Source organism: Sorex fumeus, unplaced genomic scaffold, assembly GCF_029834395.1.
Source record: "Sorex fumeus unplaced genomic scaffold, SorFum_2.1 ptg000037l, whole genome shotgun sequence".
NCBI classification, from domain to species: Eukaryota; Metazoa; Chordata; class Mammalia; order Eulipotyphla; family Soricidae; genus Sorex; species Sorex fumeus.
The window spans coordinates 77121230-77139423 of record NW_026606094.1 but is presented as its reverse complement, the minus strand read 5'-3'; the positions used below and the strand labels follow the sequence as shown (position 1 = coordinate 77139423).

The following is an 18194-nucleotide window of genomic DNA, read 5'->3' as shown; positions in this document are numbered from 1 at the left end:
AAATACAAAGCATGAAAGGTCATTCACTTATAAAGCAAGTTTTTTCTGTTTATGAGTCACTGTCCCTCAAAAAAGGCATGACCCTAAGCAGGCTTGTTGAAGGCCAAGGTGCTACAGCCAAATCCCTTGAAATACAAGGGAGATCATCAGAACCAGGTGACAGTGATCTCCAAAGGTAAGTGAAGAGAACCACTGGAACAAACCCATTGAACACCGCCAAAGAGGGGCTTTCTCCAATATACCAGGCTGTAGGATTTTGTGCAAAGCTAAGGGTGCACGCTTGTGTGTGCAAAGTAAGGTGTCTGCGCGTGTTTGTAAAGTAAGGTAGGTGTGCACGTTGTATGAGCCCCTGCAAAGTCAGGGGGGGTGTGCACGCGCAGGAGTCTGGAAAGGAAGGAACGTTTTCTTGGTTTTCCTTCATTCACCAATTCCGCTGGAGAGTGGATGAAACAGCTTTCGAGTAAACTTCTGTACTCTATCAGCAAAGAAAGTTTTCTCTGCTCTGAAGCCACCAAGCTAGCACAAGTGACGCTCACCAAGCCCAGCTCAGCCCTCCGCTACCGCTCCGGTCCGATCCGCTCCCGGGAGACGCTCACGGCCTTCCTGGCCGGCCGGGGAGTGTCGGGCCGCAGCCGCACGGGTCTCGGGCCACCCATGCAGAGTGGCCGCGCGGGGGCCCGGCCAGCGCGCCCCGAGCGCCCCCACGCGGCCGTCCCGGGCCTCTGCGGCGCCACACGTTCCGGTCGGCCCCGGCCAGCAGGCTCCTTCCGCCCACGCTCCCCGCCGGGCACTCCGCCCTAGCGGAGCGACCAAAGAAGGGGTCGCCAGGCGGACGCGGGTAGGGACCCGGTGCGTTGCGAACCCGCGCGTGCGCGCTGACCGGCCAGGAACGCGCGTCCGGCGCGGCGAGGCGCCGGGGCGGGGCCACGGGCGGGAAGTCCCCGCCCCCTGTTCGCCCCGCCCCCGGTTCACCCCGCCCCTCGCTCGCCCCTCCCCTCGCTCGCCCCGCCCCGCCCCCGGCGTTCCGCGGTCGCCCTGACAACCGGAGCGGCGGCAACGGCTGCGGGCGCGGGAGTCCGGCGCCGCCTCCCGGCCGCACGGCCCGGCAGGCGCCCGCCCCCCGGCCCGCGGCTCTCTCCGCCCCCCGCCCGCGGGGAGGGGCCGGCCCGCCTCCCGCCCGCCTCCCTCGCGGGAGAGTGAGCGGCGCCGGGCCGCCCCGCCAGCCGCGGCTTCTCGCTGGCCGTCCGGGCGCGCGCCGTGAGCGGGCGCGACTATGCCAAGATGGTCCTGCAGGCGCGGAACAAGCACCGGGACGCTGCCCCGAAGCCGCCGCAGCCGCCCCGCGCCTCGCAGTCGTCGCACCCCGGCGCCGGGGAGCCCGGGCCCGAGCGCGCGCCCCCGTCTCCCGGGCGCAAGGGCGCGGCGGGCCGGCGTGGAGCCCGCGGCGAGCCCGCCGTGCCGCCCCCTGGGGGTGGCCTTGCGGGGCGCCTGGTGGCCGCGCTGCGCGGGGCGCTGGGCCTGCGGCGCGCGGGGCGCGGCCGGACCTGGACCACGCTCGTGCTAGGTGAGCCGCGGACGCGGGGCGCGCAACTTTGGGGCGCGGGCCTGGCCCGTCCCTCCGCGCTCCCTGTCCCGCCGGCGGGGACCTCGCGCCGCCCGCGCCGACTTTGCTCCGGACGCGCTCGCCGCCCGGGGCCGGGCCGGGATCAACAGCTGCCGGCGGGCCGAGCGCGCGTCGGGGCCGCCCGCCTCCCGCTCCCCGCTCCCCGCTCCCCGCTCCCCGCTCCCCGCTTCTCGCTTCCCGCTCCCCGCTTCTCGCTTCCCGCTCCCCGCTCCCCGCTCCCCGTTTCTCAGCCGCCGCCCGCAGGACGCCCGGCTGGGGGCTTCAGACGTCAGAGAAGCCATTCGCAGCCCGGAAAAGTTGCTGAAGTTATAATTGAATTTTTTTTGCCTGCTCTTTCCCAGCGTGCTTTCCCCTGCCCGCCCTTGCACGCCGCTGGGGGCACTTTGTGCCTCTCCCGGCGTCACTTCGCTGGTCGCGCGGCGCTGGGGGCGCCGAGTCTTAGACCCGCCTTGCAGACCCTGCCCGGGGTGTGCAGTTGTGCGGCGACTCGGGCTTGTTGCATCGGGGCGTGCAGCGCGGTGGGGACCCGGGCATGCAGCGGGGCTAGCAGCGCGGTCGGGGACCCGGGCGTGCAGCGTGCTGCGCAGGGAAGGAAAGTTGGCAGACGACAGGTCGCGACCGACTTCAGGGCTCCTTTGTTCCCGGTCGCCTCTCCGGTGGCCAGGGGTGGGGGTCACAGCTGCAGGGACAGGCCTGATAGGAACGTGGTGGGTGACAGCCACCAGTGGACAGCTGAACCCTTGAGCCACAGTGCTTTCAGCCGTGGCTGATCCTTTTCAGTTCCCTTCAGCACACCGATCTGTGGACTTAGGTAGGCTGGGGGCAGCGGAGCCGCCCACCTCCCCGCCCCCGGGAGCCCCGAAAGCCTCTGGCCCCGGGGAGCCGGTGTTCTAATGACTCAAGGGGCGAGCCTAGCTCGGGACTTCTCTTCTGTTTGTTTGGAGCCACGTCTGTCTGCGTGCGTCCCTCCGCGCCCGCTCGGAGCGGGGCTTGTGCAGGCTGGAGGAGTCCACCTTGGGGAGGCAGCATGGTACCGGGGATGAGAGCGGCTCCAGATCCCGCCCGCAGCGCTCCAGGGACTCCCTTCGCGCCCCCCCCCCTCCCCCGTGCAGGGCCCACAGGGTGGCCGGGCGGAAGACGGCCCCCCAAAGCCGGGCGCTGGCATCCCAGCAAATGCTTGGTGCTCATGCAAGGGGCAGGCGTGCTTCCTGGTTACAGTGACCTCTTTAGGATGTCATTTCTTAGGGTTCCGGTACAGATCACAGGGGGCCAGCAAATCTGTTGCCATTTTCTCTTGTGCCTGTTTTCTTCACTGGTGCATGCATTTTTTCCTCCCTCCCTTTGAATCTTCTTAGTTTGTGTCACTGTATGTTTGGATTTAGTAAGGCCCAAACTACTCTAAGGGCTTGGGTTCCTGAGTGGCACTTGACTGGCCTCTGGATCATCAGAAAATGGTTCCTTGCAGGAGCTGTCCCTTGCTCTTGGGCACTGGTCATCAGAGCCTTGTCTGGTTGGACAGGAGAAGATGGACTTTCTCTCCTTGCTCTCCGTTTACAGTAGGCCAGGTTGCTGCTTGGACAGTTGACTCAGTAGAGTGATCAGGCCTGAAATATCTGATCCTTTTCCTGGGCAGCACCCTCAGCATCCTCATCCAACGTAGGGGAGCTGCTTAGCGTGCTTCCCCCCTCTGTCTCTCTCCCAGAAGGAATGAGAGCAGAAATGACATAGTCTCATTTTTGAATGTACTTCTTGGCAGCGACAGAAATGGCTTTATCATGGCTCAGAACAGATGCCTGTCACCTGAGCGAGGTGCTGAAGTGAGCACACTGAGCACACTTCCTCTCTTCCTGGAGGGGCTCACTTTCCCCCCAGGGGCCTCTGCTCTCTGGCACCTTGTATCTTGTTGGAGAAGCCCTTTGTACTTGATGTGTGATTTCTTATTTTGGTAAGAATCATAAGTGAAGGCTCCTGAACTATTTTCAGAAGTTTCAGCTCTGTGGCTCCCTGAGCCACCAGCCCGGGAAGGCAGTTGGTGTGACAGCACAGTGGCATGGTTGCACGGACTTGGCCACCACTACCCAGAGTGAGCGGCCCAGGCTTCTGCTCACACTTCTGAGAACACAGCCCCACATAGCTCTGCTGCTGCTGGTTGTCTCTCCGCAAACACCAGTTTACAGAAAGCATTGATGAGTGGGTGTGCTGTGCAAATGGGGAAGATCTGAGGGCCCAGGAAGAACAGGGGAGGGACCAGGGACACAAGGCAGGGACATTGCAACCCAGGCTAGGGCAGGGCAGGGCAGGGAGGAAGTGGGGAGGAAGGATGCATGTAGTGGTGATAGAGACCAGCTCCCACACAGTCCGTTTACTCCAAAGAAGGTCCTCCAGAGACATGTACCTGCATGGTGCTCGCTGCACTGGGTGTTGCTGCTCTCTCTGTCTCTTGGGCCTGGAGAGGGCTCAAAGGGCTGTAACCCTTGCTTTGCGAGTGGCCCCCAAGCAAACAAAAATGCTCTTTATGAACTTGTGCAGTTGATTTTATAACCTAGTACTATAGCCCATCATCTGGAAACCCACTTAGAAGCACTGTGCTATGATCCCAGCCTGGTTTCAGCCTAGTAGAGGCTTCCCAGAGTCTGCTCACAGTCAAGGTGGAGGACACAAACTAGACTAGTGGCTGTCACCTAGCTGTTCTACGCCACACCTCTGGAAAATAGAAGGCCAGTGACACGCAGGGCTGCTGAAATCTGAACTTGGGGCTGGGGTGGAGGGAAGCATGTTCGGCTTTTAAGCTGAGTGTCCCACGTCTGGCAGCAGTTGCCTGGGACCTGCGCAGCCCTGTGCCCCCTCCCAGTGGGGGCGGCACAGCTAGTGGTCCAGACTCCCTCCAGCATCCACACTGCCATGTGTCATCTGATACAGCTGTTAACTGATGCCATTTGAGAGGAGTGACAGTCTTCTTGACACTCTGGCACTTAGCAAAGGAGGGAAGAAAGGGAGGTAGCTGGGCCGGCGTTGTGCTTCTGTGCTTGCAGAACAGTGAAGGACTGCTTTCCTGTGGAAATGGAGCAAGCATCGTTGCCTGCAAACCAAGCCTGTCTGCAGAGGGAGACTAGCTTCAATGCCATTGACGGGACAGACAGAACCTGAGCATGGAATAGATTATGATGAAACTCGATCTTCCCGCCTCTGTGCTGCTGGGCTCATGCAGTGGCAGCCTGTGCTCACCTGGGCTGCAATTCTTTGGGTGGGGGGAGCTTCCTAGTGTATTGAACAGCCTTGGCCTCTATTTGTTATTTTAGTTCTGCCCCACTGTGGGACCAGTGAGTCTCCAGTTACTGGTACCTGCCCCTACCCTGAGCTCTTTGAGAACCTGTATAAACTGACTCGGGATCATAGCACAGTGCTTCTAAGTGGGTTTCCAGTGTAGGTGTGCATGTGGGTGTGTGTGAGACAGTGTGTGTATGTTTCACTGAGTGTGTGTGAGTATGTATGTGTGTAAATATGTATGTGTGTATGAGTGTGTGTAAGTATCTGAGTATGTATATGTGAGTATGTGTGTTTGTGTTGTGTGAGTGTATGTGTGTGTATGATTTTGTGTGTGTATGTATATATGAGTATGTGTATGAGTTTGTGAGTGTATATGTGTGTGGTATGTATATGTGAGTGTGTATGAACTTGTGAGTATGTGTGTATATGAGTGTGTATATGTGTGTGAGTGTGTTTATGTGTGTATGAGTTTGTGAGTGTGTGAGTGTGTATATGAATTTGTGAGTATGTGAGTGTGTATGTGTGCGTGTATATGTGTGACTGTATGAGTTTCTGAGTGTGTATGTGAGTGTGTGAGTATGAGTGTATGTGTGGTGTGTGTGTGAGAGAGAGAGAGAGAGAGAGAGAGAGAGAGAGAGAGAGAGAGAGAGAGAGAGAGGTGTGCTCCATGTAGATGCCCGCCAGCAGCTTGCTATGGGGACATCCATCTGAGAGGTGAGTGCTAGGATTTCTTTGCCTCCAGGCAGAACAGGGCAGAGCAGACTGTGCCCTGGGAGCTGCCGCCTTCCTCGGTCCTGGCATCTGCTCGCTGGCCCTGTGGGTCTCCTTCAGAACTTCAGATTCTTGTCAGAAGATAGAGCACCTACTTGGTTGAGCCTCTCCTTCTCCCCTGGCACTCAGAGGCTGTGGTACCCCAGGTTTGTTGACCCGTGCTTGTGGGGAAGGAGGGTGTGATGCTGGTGCTGGGACTCAGGAGCAGAGGGAGGCCAGAGTGCTGGCTGGGTTTAAGGCCTGGGGGGTTCCTTCACATTTCTGACTCTGGGTAGTGGCATCGCTGTATTCCGAAGTGCACACTCAGCGTCACAAGAGCAGGGGATCTGATACAGGGAGCCCGGGCACAGAGTATGGGCACACTGGTGGATGGAAGCAGCACTGGTACTGGAATTGGTGTTGAAATATCATATGCTGAAACTCAACTGTCAACAACCTGTAAATCACGGTTCCTTAAGTAAAAATATTACAAAATTAAAAAAAAGAAGAACAGCAACCAGGAGGAGTGATAGCAGCTTCATTCACATCTGGCTGACTGTCCCCAGCCTGACTGGCAGGGCAGGCACAGGGAGAAAAGTGTGTTCATTGTGGAGAGGTAGTGGACGGAAGGAGTGACAGGACGAGAGACCGAGATGGAGGGGAGAGCAGTGGGGGCCCAATAGGAAAAAGGGGGTGAGAGAGTGCCCATCGCTGCTCTTGCAGGAGCAGGGGCCTTTCACCCTTCAGGGGAGACCTCCAGGAGGGTTATGGCCAGAGGCACTGCACATGTTTGAGATGGGCACAGGTCACTGCCTCATACTGGAAGACTCTGGAGGGGCATCGTGGGCTGTGCTGAAGGGGTGGACTTGGGACCTACTGTAAGGAAAGGAAAAATAGCTCTTGCTGGTGATTGGGGCCGGGACTGAGGGGAGGGAAATGTCTGAATGACTTCTGGGTTTCCAGATGCTGAGGAGGGAACATAGTGACCGAGTTTCCCTTGGTCCATGTTTGGTGTGCTTGGAAGGACACACAGTGTAGGTGAGGATGTATGTTTAAGGGGAAAAGTTCAGGACTGTAGCTTTGTTCTGAAGAGTCCGTGGCATCTGCAGGCAGGATACTTCACAGGAGTGAGGCGCCGGAGGAGAGGCCTGTGCAGAGACTAGGAGAGGCACAGCCAGTGCCTGATGATGCGGGCTTCAGTGAAGAAGGCTTTCCCAGGTTGAGGTATCCGTGTCTCAGAGAGCTCACCCATCTTAAACGGGGTTCGTGCTCGCTTGGCTGTCACCATGGCTCTGTGTTGTCACCATTTTACCAGCTGTGAGGGTTGATGCTGTTCACTCCAGATTTCCTTTGACCCTATGTGGCTGACAAGACTAAAGCATCACATGAAGTCAGCATTCGCTGGCGATTGTCCATTCATCTCACAGGGACTCTCATCTCCCCTCCTGTGGGCGCCCCGAGTGCCTGCTCCCTGCTCAGTGTGTGTCAGCTTCTTTAGGCCCAAGAAGAACACCTGCAGGCAGTCCTCATCAGAGATCAGCATTTCTTTCTTCCTTCAGGTCAGGATGGAGTAAGGGACTTTACCAGTGCTCCCAGAGGAGTGGGGATGGGACCTGGGAGGGATTATGGGGCCAGGGGGTGCTGAACTGCATCACAGCCTACCCCTGCAGAGGCCCCGGGAGAGCCAGGACAGACACAGGATTTGGGGCGTGAAAGAGTTCATTCAGTGTTTAAAACTTCCTTTTCCCTAAAATAATTTTCTGACTGACTCTAGGATGTGTGATATTCACAAATGCCCAGTAGGTAATAAGTGAATGTGTGGGCGAGTTCAGGTAAATGACAGGATATTTACGAATTTGTAAGTGATTGTTTTTGTCCAAATGTGGCACTAACAGTGAAGACAGATAAAACTTTATTCTGCATGCATATGTGTTTGGATGGTGCTAAAATTTGAGTCTTAGCAGTTGTTTTGAAGTTTTGTATTTATAGCCTACTAGGCTGTATTGATATCTCCAAATTTATATATGAGTTTTACATTTTCATAGACACTCCAAGCCTGTGTACCTGTTTCCAAGTGACTTCAGGCTTTTAAGTTTATGTGTTGATTTCTCATGTTCTGTTTCTAGAGTCATATTCAGTGCCCTGGGGCAGTGTTGGCTGGCTTCTCTAGTTGCCCATTCTGGTGGTTACTCATCAGTGAACTCAGTAGAAATCACATCTGTCATGTCAGGCCAGACCCTTGGTGCTGCTCCTGGGTCTCATAAAAGGCAGTCTCGTCTCATAGGGGAAAGCACTTCTCTGGAGTGACTTTTATTACTGAGGAATAATTGGATAGAGAGACACTTGCAAAGTGGAAGAATTAATTTTCAGAGTACATAAATCTACTGTTGTAACTTTCATTTCTGCTTTAGTACTACTCTTCATTCTCGCAGATTAGTAGTCACTCCTCTCATGGGTATTGTTGACATCTTTCTTTCTCAGGGTTTGGCCCGGAACTGTTGACTCTTACCTGGCCCTGGAACCACCCCTTGAACCTGCCCTGCCCAGCTCTGTGTGAGTCAGCGCTGTTCTCTGAAGGGCATCACTGACTTCACCAGGTGTCTGGAGTAGGGGCCGTTTGTTTATTTTTTGCCTACTCTCATTGACCTAAATGTTCCCTCTTGAAGATTTTGGCTTTGAGGATATAGATGTTGGCTAATATGTTTTTATGTTCTTAGTTTTTCAGAAAGTATATTGTGCTTGTAGCAGCATTTACATACATGTTGACATTAATGTGCTGGCAGCTTCTGTGAAAATCTAGATCTAGAAAGAAGGAAGGAGCTGAGTTTGGTATACACGGCTGCTTTCTTCCTCCCAACCACTATCCTAAAGAGCATCTTTTCACTTGTTAGCTTACCTCACAGACCTTGGTCTTTGTTTTATTCTAGATGGTATAGAAATAGGTTTTCTTTCCACTTACTCACTCTAGTTTAGCTTCTACATAACAGTACTCCTTCAAGCGTTGGGAATGCTTAGCTATTGTCCCAAGGTGTTTAAGTTTGTATTTAATTGAGTGTATTATACAGTTTCTGTTATTTATGGATAGTCATTTAGAATTTAGCTTGGCGGAGGAGTTGGGCATGGTGTTTGGAGAATGAGGCTTCTCAGGCCCTGGGGTTCTAGCTGAGGAAGGTTTTGTAGATGGGACTAGTTGAGAGTTGGATGGATTCTCAGGAGGGGTTGAGTGGGTTGAAAACTGTCCAGCAGATTAAAAGAATGTTTGTGAGCACTTTTGATATAATTTTATTGCTTTAGAGTTAGAGGACTAATATTTCTTGCATGCCTTAAGTATGGATTAACCTCAATTCAGGAATGAGTTGTATCTTTAAACTTTGCAAGTCATTTTGTTCTTCGAATATATTGGATATTTATAAATACCATTGTAGAGCAAAGCCTCTCCAGTGCCAGCCATGGGAGTGGTATGGAGGGCCTGAAGTCTGGAGTCAACTTCCGTCTGGCCAGTTCTCGCCCTTGGCTGCTGGCCGTTTCTAAGCAAGGCCCCACTGGTAGTTTGGTTCTGTGTGCAGGATGGAAACAGATTCTTTCAGAGGCTCTGAAGGTGCTCTGTGCGTTTTCTTTCAGATGCTTTCTTTCAGGTGCCTGTGATGGGCCTGTTAGGATGTGTCGTGGACAGAGAAAGAGAGAGAGAGAGAGAGAGAGAGAGAGAGAGTGTTAACTTTCTGGACGAAGAGAGAGGATGGCAGCAGAAGCAGATGGCAGAGTGCCCTTCCCAGGGTTTAGATTGCAGGGTGCTAGAAGGGGTGCAGGGCTAACTCCCTCCTGCGGACAGGGCATATGGGGAGGTGGCAGGAGGTCACGGAAGGCAGAAAGGCAGAACACTGGTGCTGGACAGAGAAAGGAAGTTTTCAGAGACCTTGAAGACAGAACTGCATAGTGGAGAAACTCTCATTTCACTGTCTTTCCTTCCCTGCCCTGCTTATTGCCACCAACTCCGGAGGCCATGCACCGGGACAAAGGCCCCACTTTCTCGGAACACAGCACCTACCAGTGTGGGGTGACCCAGAAAGAGCGAACATGGGCAGCAGCTGGCTTTGGTGGATAAATTGAAGGGAATCTCAGGGGTGGCCTGAGTCCCTGGGTGAGGCGAGCAGAGGGCTTGCATCCCGCCAGGTGTGCTGTGTAGGTGAGGTGAGCCAAGGGCCTGACCTGGCCCTGCTCCCTGTCCCTCAGCGCCTCTGCTCCTTGGCCCTGTCCCATCCTAGTTGGTGCATTGTTAGTTAGTTGGGACACTTAGAAAATGAACTAACACCCACTTTTTTTTTATTAGTGAGACATCATGAGGTACAGTTGCAGACTTATAAATTTTTGTGCTTGGGTCTCAATTATACAATGATCAAATACCCATCCCTCCACCAGTGCCCATTTCCCACCACCACGGATCCCAGTATCCCTCCCACCCCCCATCCCCACCATCCCACCCTGCCTCTGTGGCAGGGCATTCCCTTTTGTTCTCTCTCTCCTATTGGGTGTTGTGGTTTGCAAAAGAGGCAATGGGTGACAATCATGTTTGGTCTATAGTCTACTTTCAGCATGCTTCTCCTGTCCTGGGAGGATCCTCCCAACACCCTTTATTTGGTGCTCCCTTCTCTATCTGAGCTGCCTTTTCCCCTAGCATGTGTGGCTGGCCTCCAAGCCACTTAATCACTTAACTTCCCATTAGTCGTCGATTTGCTCGAGCGGGCGCCAGTAACGTCTCCATTTGTCCCTGTTGCATGCTAGTGTAGCCCAATGACATCTGTTCACTCTGGGAACATGAAGAGCCTCAAACCGATCGTTCATGATCCAAGCCATGGACCAAAATTCCTGGTACTAATCTTGGCCATTCTTGGGTATTAGTCTCCTATTTTGTTACTTTATGTTCCCCAGATGAATGCAGTCTTTCTATGTCTATCCTGCTCTTTCTGACTCATTTCGCTTAACATGATACTTTCCATGTAGTGCCACTTGTATGTCAATTTCATGACTTCCTCTTTTATAACAGCTACATAGTACTCCATTGTGTAAATGTACCAAAGTTTCTTTAACCAGTCATCTGTTCTCGGGCACTCAGGTTTTTTCCAGATTCTGGCTATTGTAAAGAGTGCTTCTATGAACAAACAAGTGCAGATGTCACTTCGACTATACTTTTTTGCCTCTCTGGGATATATTCCCAGGAGTGGTATTGCTGAGTCAAATGGGAGCTCAATTTCTAATTTTTTGAGAATCGTCCATACTGTTTTCCAAAAGGGCTGAACCAGTCGGCATTCCCACCAACAGTGAAGGAGTGTCCCTTTCTCGCCACATCCGCGCCAGCACCAGTTGCTTTTGTTCTTGCTAACACCCACTTTTTAAATACCCTGTAACTTGCACCTTATGCGAGTCTACTCTGAAATCAAAGAATTTTTATTTTTGGTATATCATGTGGATGTGATTTGATTCTATTTTATTTCTCCCCCTGATTATATCAGAATGTTTGTTAATTATATCAGGATCCGTATTAATTCAGCGAGTGCTTGAGTTGGGCTGGCTTGCTGAGCTTCCTGCAAAGGACAGTTGAAAAGGTTGCGGAAACTTTGCTGCTTCCCTCGGGGATTACATTCTGTTTTGTTTAAATAGGATTCTAGTAACAGAAGAAAAACTTTCACTGAAGAAGTAGCTCAAATCCCAGAGGACTAAAACTTGATATGAAGTTGACATTTAATCTGCCATAGAATCTCTTTAATCAGAAAGTATATGATTTGTTTTAGTGTTGGTGAGTCTTGTGCTCCCAGCAAAATATAAGAGTCTTCCAGAATCAGCTGTCAGACTCCCATCTTGTGAACGTGAATCAGAATAGACTTTCTTTCCTTGAGCATTGATTTTGAGGTCTGGGGGCTCCCAGGTGGTGCTCAGGAGGCCCCAGCCCCACCAGCTGTTCTTGGCCTACTGGGCCTTGGGTCCAGCTCAGGGGCAGAGGATGTGGCGTTGCCTGGGCCCTGCAGTGATGGGTCGAACCCAGGTTGAGTGCCTGCTAGGCCAGCACCCGCACCCTGTACTGTCTCCCAGCCTCTGCCTGGAGCACCTTTGTCTCACAGAGGATGATTGGAAGTCAATGATTTTTGAAAAGCAGTGAAGCCTTAGAATGCCAAAAAGAGCATGTCAGCTAAAATGGAAGAAACTGATAATTTTGTGACATTCTCAAAAGGAGAGTTGATAATCACCAGAATACATTTTGAGAAAGTTAATTTTTTTTTCCCATGGGCACGAAGCCAAGAAGAGCTCCTAGGGGCATCCTTAGAAGTTTTTGTCATTTTATGTCTTTCCTTAAATTACACTATCACAAGGCAGTATCTGCTTTGCTGAGACAGTTCACTTTCAGATAACATACATATAACTTACTTTTATTTTGAATAAATTAAAGCACAGCTGTAGTTTACATGAAATTAATAGCGTCTGTAAAGCAGTCTCCCTATATTAGCAGAATAATTGAAGTTTTCAGTTTTTAAATTAAATAATAAAGGGAAGAGGAGACAAGCCCCCAGTTTAGGATAAAGGCAGCAGAGCCTTTGGCTCCAGCCCTTCCTTCCTCTGCAGGAGTCCAGGCTTCCCCTCCAGCCTCTCTTCCTGCTGTGCTGCTCAGGTCAGACCACGGTTTCTGGGCCCTACTCAGAGGCTGGAAAAAGGTGTTTGTACCTCACAGGATATTTGGAAGGATTTACTTACTTGAGTTCAAGTGAAGCTTCTCAAAAGTACCTGGTCTGGAACAAGCATTCAGATGTTAACTACTGCTGCCGTGAATTAATACATTGGGCATATCATGAATTGACCAGTAGGAAGATGCCACAGAATTCTGGGGATTGTCTTCTCCTGGGCCGGGGGGTGGGGGGATGGGGGGGTGGGCGGGGGCAGAACCCGAGGAAGACTCCAGAGGCCTCTGGAGACTCTCATCCTGCTCCCGAGATGTTTCTTGAGAACTCCTGTTCATCACTCTGGATTTATGAGGGTCAAGAACTGACTAAGAGGCATTGCTGTTGAAAGTCAGCAAAAGAGAAGCTCCCCATTTCTTAAAAACTAGATTTATTTAGTAGTATTCTAGAAGTTTGTTGTTATCTAATGTGAAGAAGAAACAGTAAAATTCTAAAATGAGACAGAATTATTTTAAAATAATATTCTTTAAAGAGGAGAATTGAATATGATAAAATGTTCTAAGAATGGGTTAGTAAATGAGCCAGAAATGAATACATTACAGAATAACTGCATTTCAAAAATGAATTGCATTAGAAATATCCAGTAAAGTATAAAGAAAAAACATTTCACAGATATTAGCAGGAAAATATGTTAAACTCCCAGGAAAACCATAAAAAATAGGAATTAACTGTATTAAAAGTGTATTAACTCACCCTGAATGGATGTTTCGTCAAGTGCAATTTGAAAAACAAGTTGAATAATTGAAGCTAAATAACTAATTCAGGGATATGAACACATGGAAATTATAAACATAAAGATTTCTTTTTATATTTATAAATGAAATTCCAGTTATAATCTCAAAAGGCTTACCAGAACATCAGTCGAAAAGTCTTTGGTATAATATAAATGCCATTCAGATTTAGTGAAAGAATGATTATCTAGAACACTATTGTTAGATCATTGAGAAAACAAAGCCCAATTTTTATTTAGGATATATTGCAGTCTTTAAAGTCTGAAACCAAAAAGGAAGTAAATGATTTTAGATTTGTCAACAATAAAAATAAAAATTTCAAAAAATCGAAATATCTTACAACGAAAATGTCATATTTGTAGTTTCACTTGATCACTCCAGAGATAGAAATTTTGTCTTTTAAAATGATAAATATTTTGTAGCAAAAATGGAATTGTTATTTAAAAGTGCTTTTGAGAGAAGAGGGCAATAAGGTCTGAGCTGATTGGATTTTGTTCCTCGGATTATTTTCATAGCCTGGTTCTTTAATAGTTGTTTAATCATGCACTAAGGTGAATCTAGTGATATAAGAAAGTTGTGTGATATTTTTTGGATTCATCTTAATGTTTTTATAGTGGGATAAAAAGCAAACCTCACATATTCTTTCATGAAATAGATATCATTAACTTCTCTTTTGTCACCTTTTTTTTTTGTTTTTCTCTCCATTGTTTGCTTCCTTTTGTATTTGATTTTAAATTTGTTTGAGCTGAAATAAAATATAAAAAAGTGAGAGATGGCATAAATATAGAAACCAGTAGTTCTTTTTTCTTTCTTTCCTGTTCCTGTTTCTAGAGGTCACCAAATTTTAAGTTACTTCTCACTATTTAGGGCTCTATTCCTCTTGTAGTTTTGTTTTTGAAACTTTGCACTTGAGAATTTTTTCTGTCTTTTCTTTTGGCAAAAGCAAGGTACTGAGATCTTTTTTCAGTGGGTGAATGAATGAAAATTGTAGATTCACACCTAATTCCTTTATGATTTGGTCTGTTGGTATTTTAGCACAGAGTTGGGGTTCCTTGCATAGAGTTAATTGTCTCCCAGTCCCAAAGAATCCAACATTCATACATTTCATACATGCTTGTTTCCATAATGCTTTTTTATAAGGTTAAACTGTTTCTTTGTGCTAAATAGTAACTTAAATTTTTGTTTTTCTTGTAGCTGGCTTTGCTGCAGTGCTGCACTGGTAAGATGGCTTTTCTTCTATGATATAATTCATGCAAATATTTATAACTTAGCATATACAAAGAACAAAGATTCCAGAATAAGGATCAGCTTATTTTATTAGCTTTGACACAATAGCCTGAAAAAGTAGTTAATAAATCAGGATCAGAGTAATGTAATTTTTTTAGAATTAAAAAAAACATTATTAAAGATACTATATTTGAGACTCTACCTTGCTTAATATTATTTCATATTGTGGGAAGATCAATTTTTTTAATATTCTGGATAGAGAGAAATGAATTTAATCAGTTATTTTGAAATAGTAACCCAATGTAGTTTGTAGTTGAATGTATAATTTCATTGTACTTGGCTTGAAATATCATTATTCTGCTTCTTTGTAATTCTAAAATATGTGAATGTGTTTTCACATAGAAATTTTCGTAAGAACAGTTAGACATGCTAAACAGAAAAGCGAATGAATGTCATGGTATTAAACATAATGACAGTATTATATGCCTGCTTGTAGATAACCCTTTTGTTTTTAGAGTTTCTTGGAAAAGCAGTACTAGTGCATATTTGAGCAATGCCGCTTTGTTTTTGCAGGAGTCATATAACACACCTCTTTGAAAATGATCGTCATTTTTCTCACCTCTCAACATTGGAAAGGGAGATGGCTTTTCGTACTGAAATGGTTAGTTTTCATGGTATTTATGTAGCATGTTCTTGTGGCATTTATTTGTAGTCTTTTAGAAGTCTGAAAACTTAAGTTTTTTTCTTCTGGGAATTTTCAAAGTTGAAGCAGTGGAGGACAGCCTGCCCTTCTGCATTCTCTGCCTTTCTGCAGTGGCTGACAAAACAGCTAGTTCACCTACACACACACACACACACACACACACACACACACACACACACACACACACACACACACCCCTTCTCCCCAGGTTTCTTTTTAAAGGGTACCTTGAGCATAATTTTCTTCTGGATGATTGCAGTTGGGATGTCAGTATATTTCCATCATGAGGCAAATAGTGTCTAAGCACTGTGCTGTGGGTAGTTGATGTATCTCTGTGTCTTACAACTCAGCGCTCTTCAATCTTTCATACCTGCAGACTAGCACACTAGTCGTTGGAGCATGAGCCAGCAGTTGGAGCCCAGGTGCTGGACAGTGGTTTCCGACCTCTCCACCTGTGGGCAGTACAGACTTGGGATGGCAGTCGGAGAACGTGGTTTCAGCCTATAAATTTCTCTTCCAAGTTTTGTGGTTTTGTTTTCTTTGCTTTTTTTTTTTAATTATTATTTCCTTTTGGTTTGGGGGCCACACTCAGTGGTGCTTACTCCTGGCTCGGTGCTCAGGGATCACTCCTGGCAGGGCTTTAGTACTATGTGGAGTGTCAGGGATTGAATCTGGGTCGACTGTAAGGCAAGCACTCTTCCCTCTATATTATTTCCCCAGCCTTCTGTTTATTTTTTGAGGAATCAAAGTCAGTTGTCCTATAGAAGTGCCCATGGTAATTCATGTTGCTTTTATATTCCGTTACTGCAAAATCCTGAAAATGGATAGATCAGGAGTGAGAGATATTTTTGGGGGGTAGAAATACCTTGTAAGTGGTGCTCCACATCCAGTGTACTGAAGAGCAGTTGGCTGATGGTCTCACTTTCTGTGAGGTCATGATTGAGGAGAGGCTTTTGGTGTTGTGCTGATCCTTGTGGGCAACCAGTGCATCCTTGTTGAACTCCCTCTTGATATTTTTGAAGAGGATCCTGTTTTCTATTTGGAAATATATTTTCTTTCTGAATTAAACCTGACAGATAAGGCAAGTCATAGTTTCCTAGGACAGCTGTAACAGAGGACCACAGATGAGGTGACTTCTTCTGAGAAGAAGTGTTTCTTCTCTCACTGTGCTGGAATCTGAGCCCTAAACCAGTAGGCACCAGGGTCAGACCCTCACCAAACATCCCAGGAGACACTTTGCTGTCACTTCCCTGTCTCCTGCTTTCTGGCAAAACTTGAGCATCTGTGGCTGGGACTGCGCATGGATTAATGTAGTGTCTGCTTGGCCCCTGCTCAGTCTCAGCTTCCTGGTGGCCTTTTCTCCTTTTTCTCTGGCTATATTTTCTACTGCCTACTGGATTTAGAGTCTGCTTTAATTCGTTGTATCTCACCTGATTATATCTACAAGGGTCCTGTTTCCAAATAAGCCCATATCCACAAGTTCTTTGACCATGAAACTTTGGGGGACATTATTTAACCCAGTATCTACAGTTGTAAACGTCCTATTAAAAACAGTGGTATAAGACCTTGAACACCATAGTATAAAGAATTTTTTTTTTTTTAATAAAATCACCCTCAGTACTTTCCTGAGCCTTAAACTGGTATTTTAGATCAGGCAGAGCTAATGGCACTGGTGTCCAGTATAGAGGCTGCAGATTGATTTTTTTTTTTTCTTTCTTTTTGGGTCACACCCAGAGATGCACAGGCTCTGCACTCAGGAACTACCCTTGGCACTTCAGGGGACCATATGGGATGCTGGGAACTGAACCTGGGTTGGCCACGTGCAAAGCAAACGCCCCACCCACTGTGCTATCACTCCATCCCCTGCAGGTTGATTGTTGTGTTTCTCTCCTTGCCTCCTTACTCTTCTGAGACCTTCAGTGTTTGCCAGTGCCCTGGAAAGTTCTTGACCCCTCTAGGCATCCAGCCTTGGTGTCTTTTAGATCAGTACTGTCCAGCTAGAAGGTGGCCTGTCCTCCTGATCAGACCACTCATGATCCTGTCCCGTTCCCTCCTTCCCATCCCACAGGGTCTTAGACTGAGCTGGTAATGAGAAAAATAATCTATAAGATAGTTGGCATTGGAATGTGATTTATAGGTAATATACTGCTCTTCAGTCTTCCTGATATATATACGTTTCCACATGTAAATCTGGAGGAAAGATGGCAGATAGTGCCTTTCTTTCAAGGTCCACATAAGCAAGGGGAGTATATTTGGTTAGAAACATTTCCTGATTCATGGTAAATTTAAGGCCCATACTAAATCCACTCATTCTGGTCTTAAAATAGCTTTTTTTTTTAACACTTACATTAGTGGGGATTATGGGCTTTTCTTAATGAAGTATATTATTTTTTCAAATGATGAAACTATTTTTGAGGGTATCTTGAGCTCATTTGTTTCAGTTAAGAAAAGATCATGCTGAAATGTGTAATTTTTTTGCAACCTAAGAACTTTAGTGATCAGAAATCCGTGAAATTAATTGTAGCTATTAATTATTAAGTGGTTTAGTAATTATGCATTATTTTATTATAACTAACATGCTTATTTCAGGGGCTGTATTATTCCTATTTCAAAACTATTGTGGAAGCACCCTCATTTTTGAATGGAGTTTGGATGATTATGAATGATAAGCTTACTGAATACCCTCTTGTTATTAATACATTAAAAAGGTTCAATCTTTACCCTGAGGTAAGTTACTTTTCCACTTGTGATTTCTAAAAACCTCTCATAACTATTTTTATATTTTAATGCTGATTTTGAATTTAAGGTATAGTCAAGAATGTTAAATTTTGTTTCTTTTCAGGGAAAGGTATATGGTAGAAAGAAGGATCATTATTGATGATTGTGTGATGCAGAAAATGTGAAAACTATCAAGATTTTTTTGTGTTTGCAGGAACTGTGGCATGAGAGCACCATTATTTTCCATGTTTTATGCCAGAAATGTTTTTTGATTCTGCCTGAAATTCCATTCAGAATTGAATAGGGTGGGGGTTGGGGTCAGGTAGTTTCTGTCTGCCACAGGCACGAGAGAGGCGGGCAGTGATTTCACTAATTTTGGGTTTCACCTTTGCATCCCTGCCTTTATCTGACACATCCGAGGATTGTCTATAGCCAGACTAGGATTTGAC

At 47.8% G+C, this 18194-nt stretch overlaps 1 protein-coding gene across 1 annotated transcript in view; it reads left to right on the top strand.

The window, feature by feature from the left end:
* The first annotated feature begins 1281 nt into the window (after positions 1-1281).
* DPY19L1 (dpy-19 like C-mannosyltransferase 1) overlaps positions 1282-18194 on the top strand; it is a 99250-nt gene continuing 82337 nt past the window's right edge. The window contains exons 1-4 of the mRNA XM_056118228.1: positions 1282-1564; positions 14292-14316; positions 14898-14985; positions 17617-17754. Coding sequence (XP_055974203.1) covers positions 1282-1564; positions 14292-14316; positions 14898-14985; positions 17617-17754 — 534 coding nt within the window. The remainder of the gene's footprint in view (positions 1565-14291; positions 14317-14897; positions 14986-17616; positions 17755-18194) is intronic.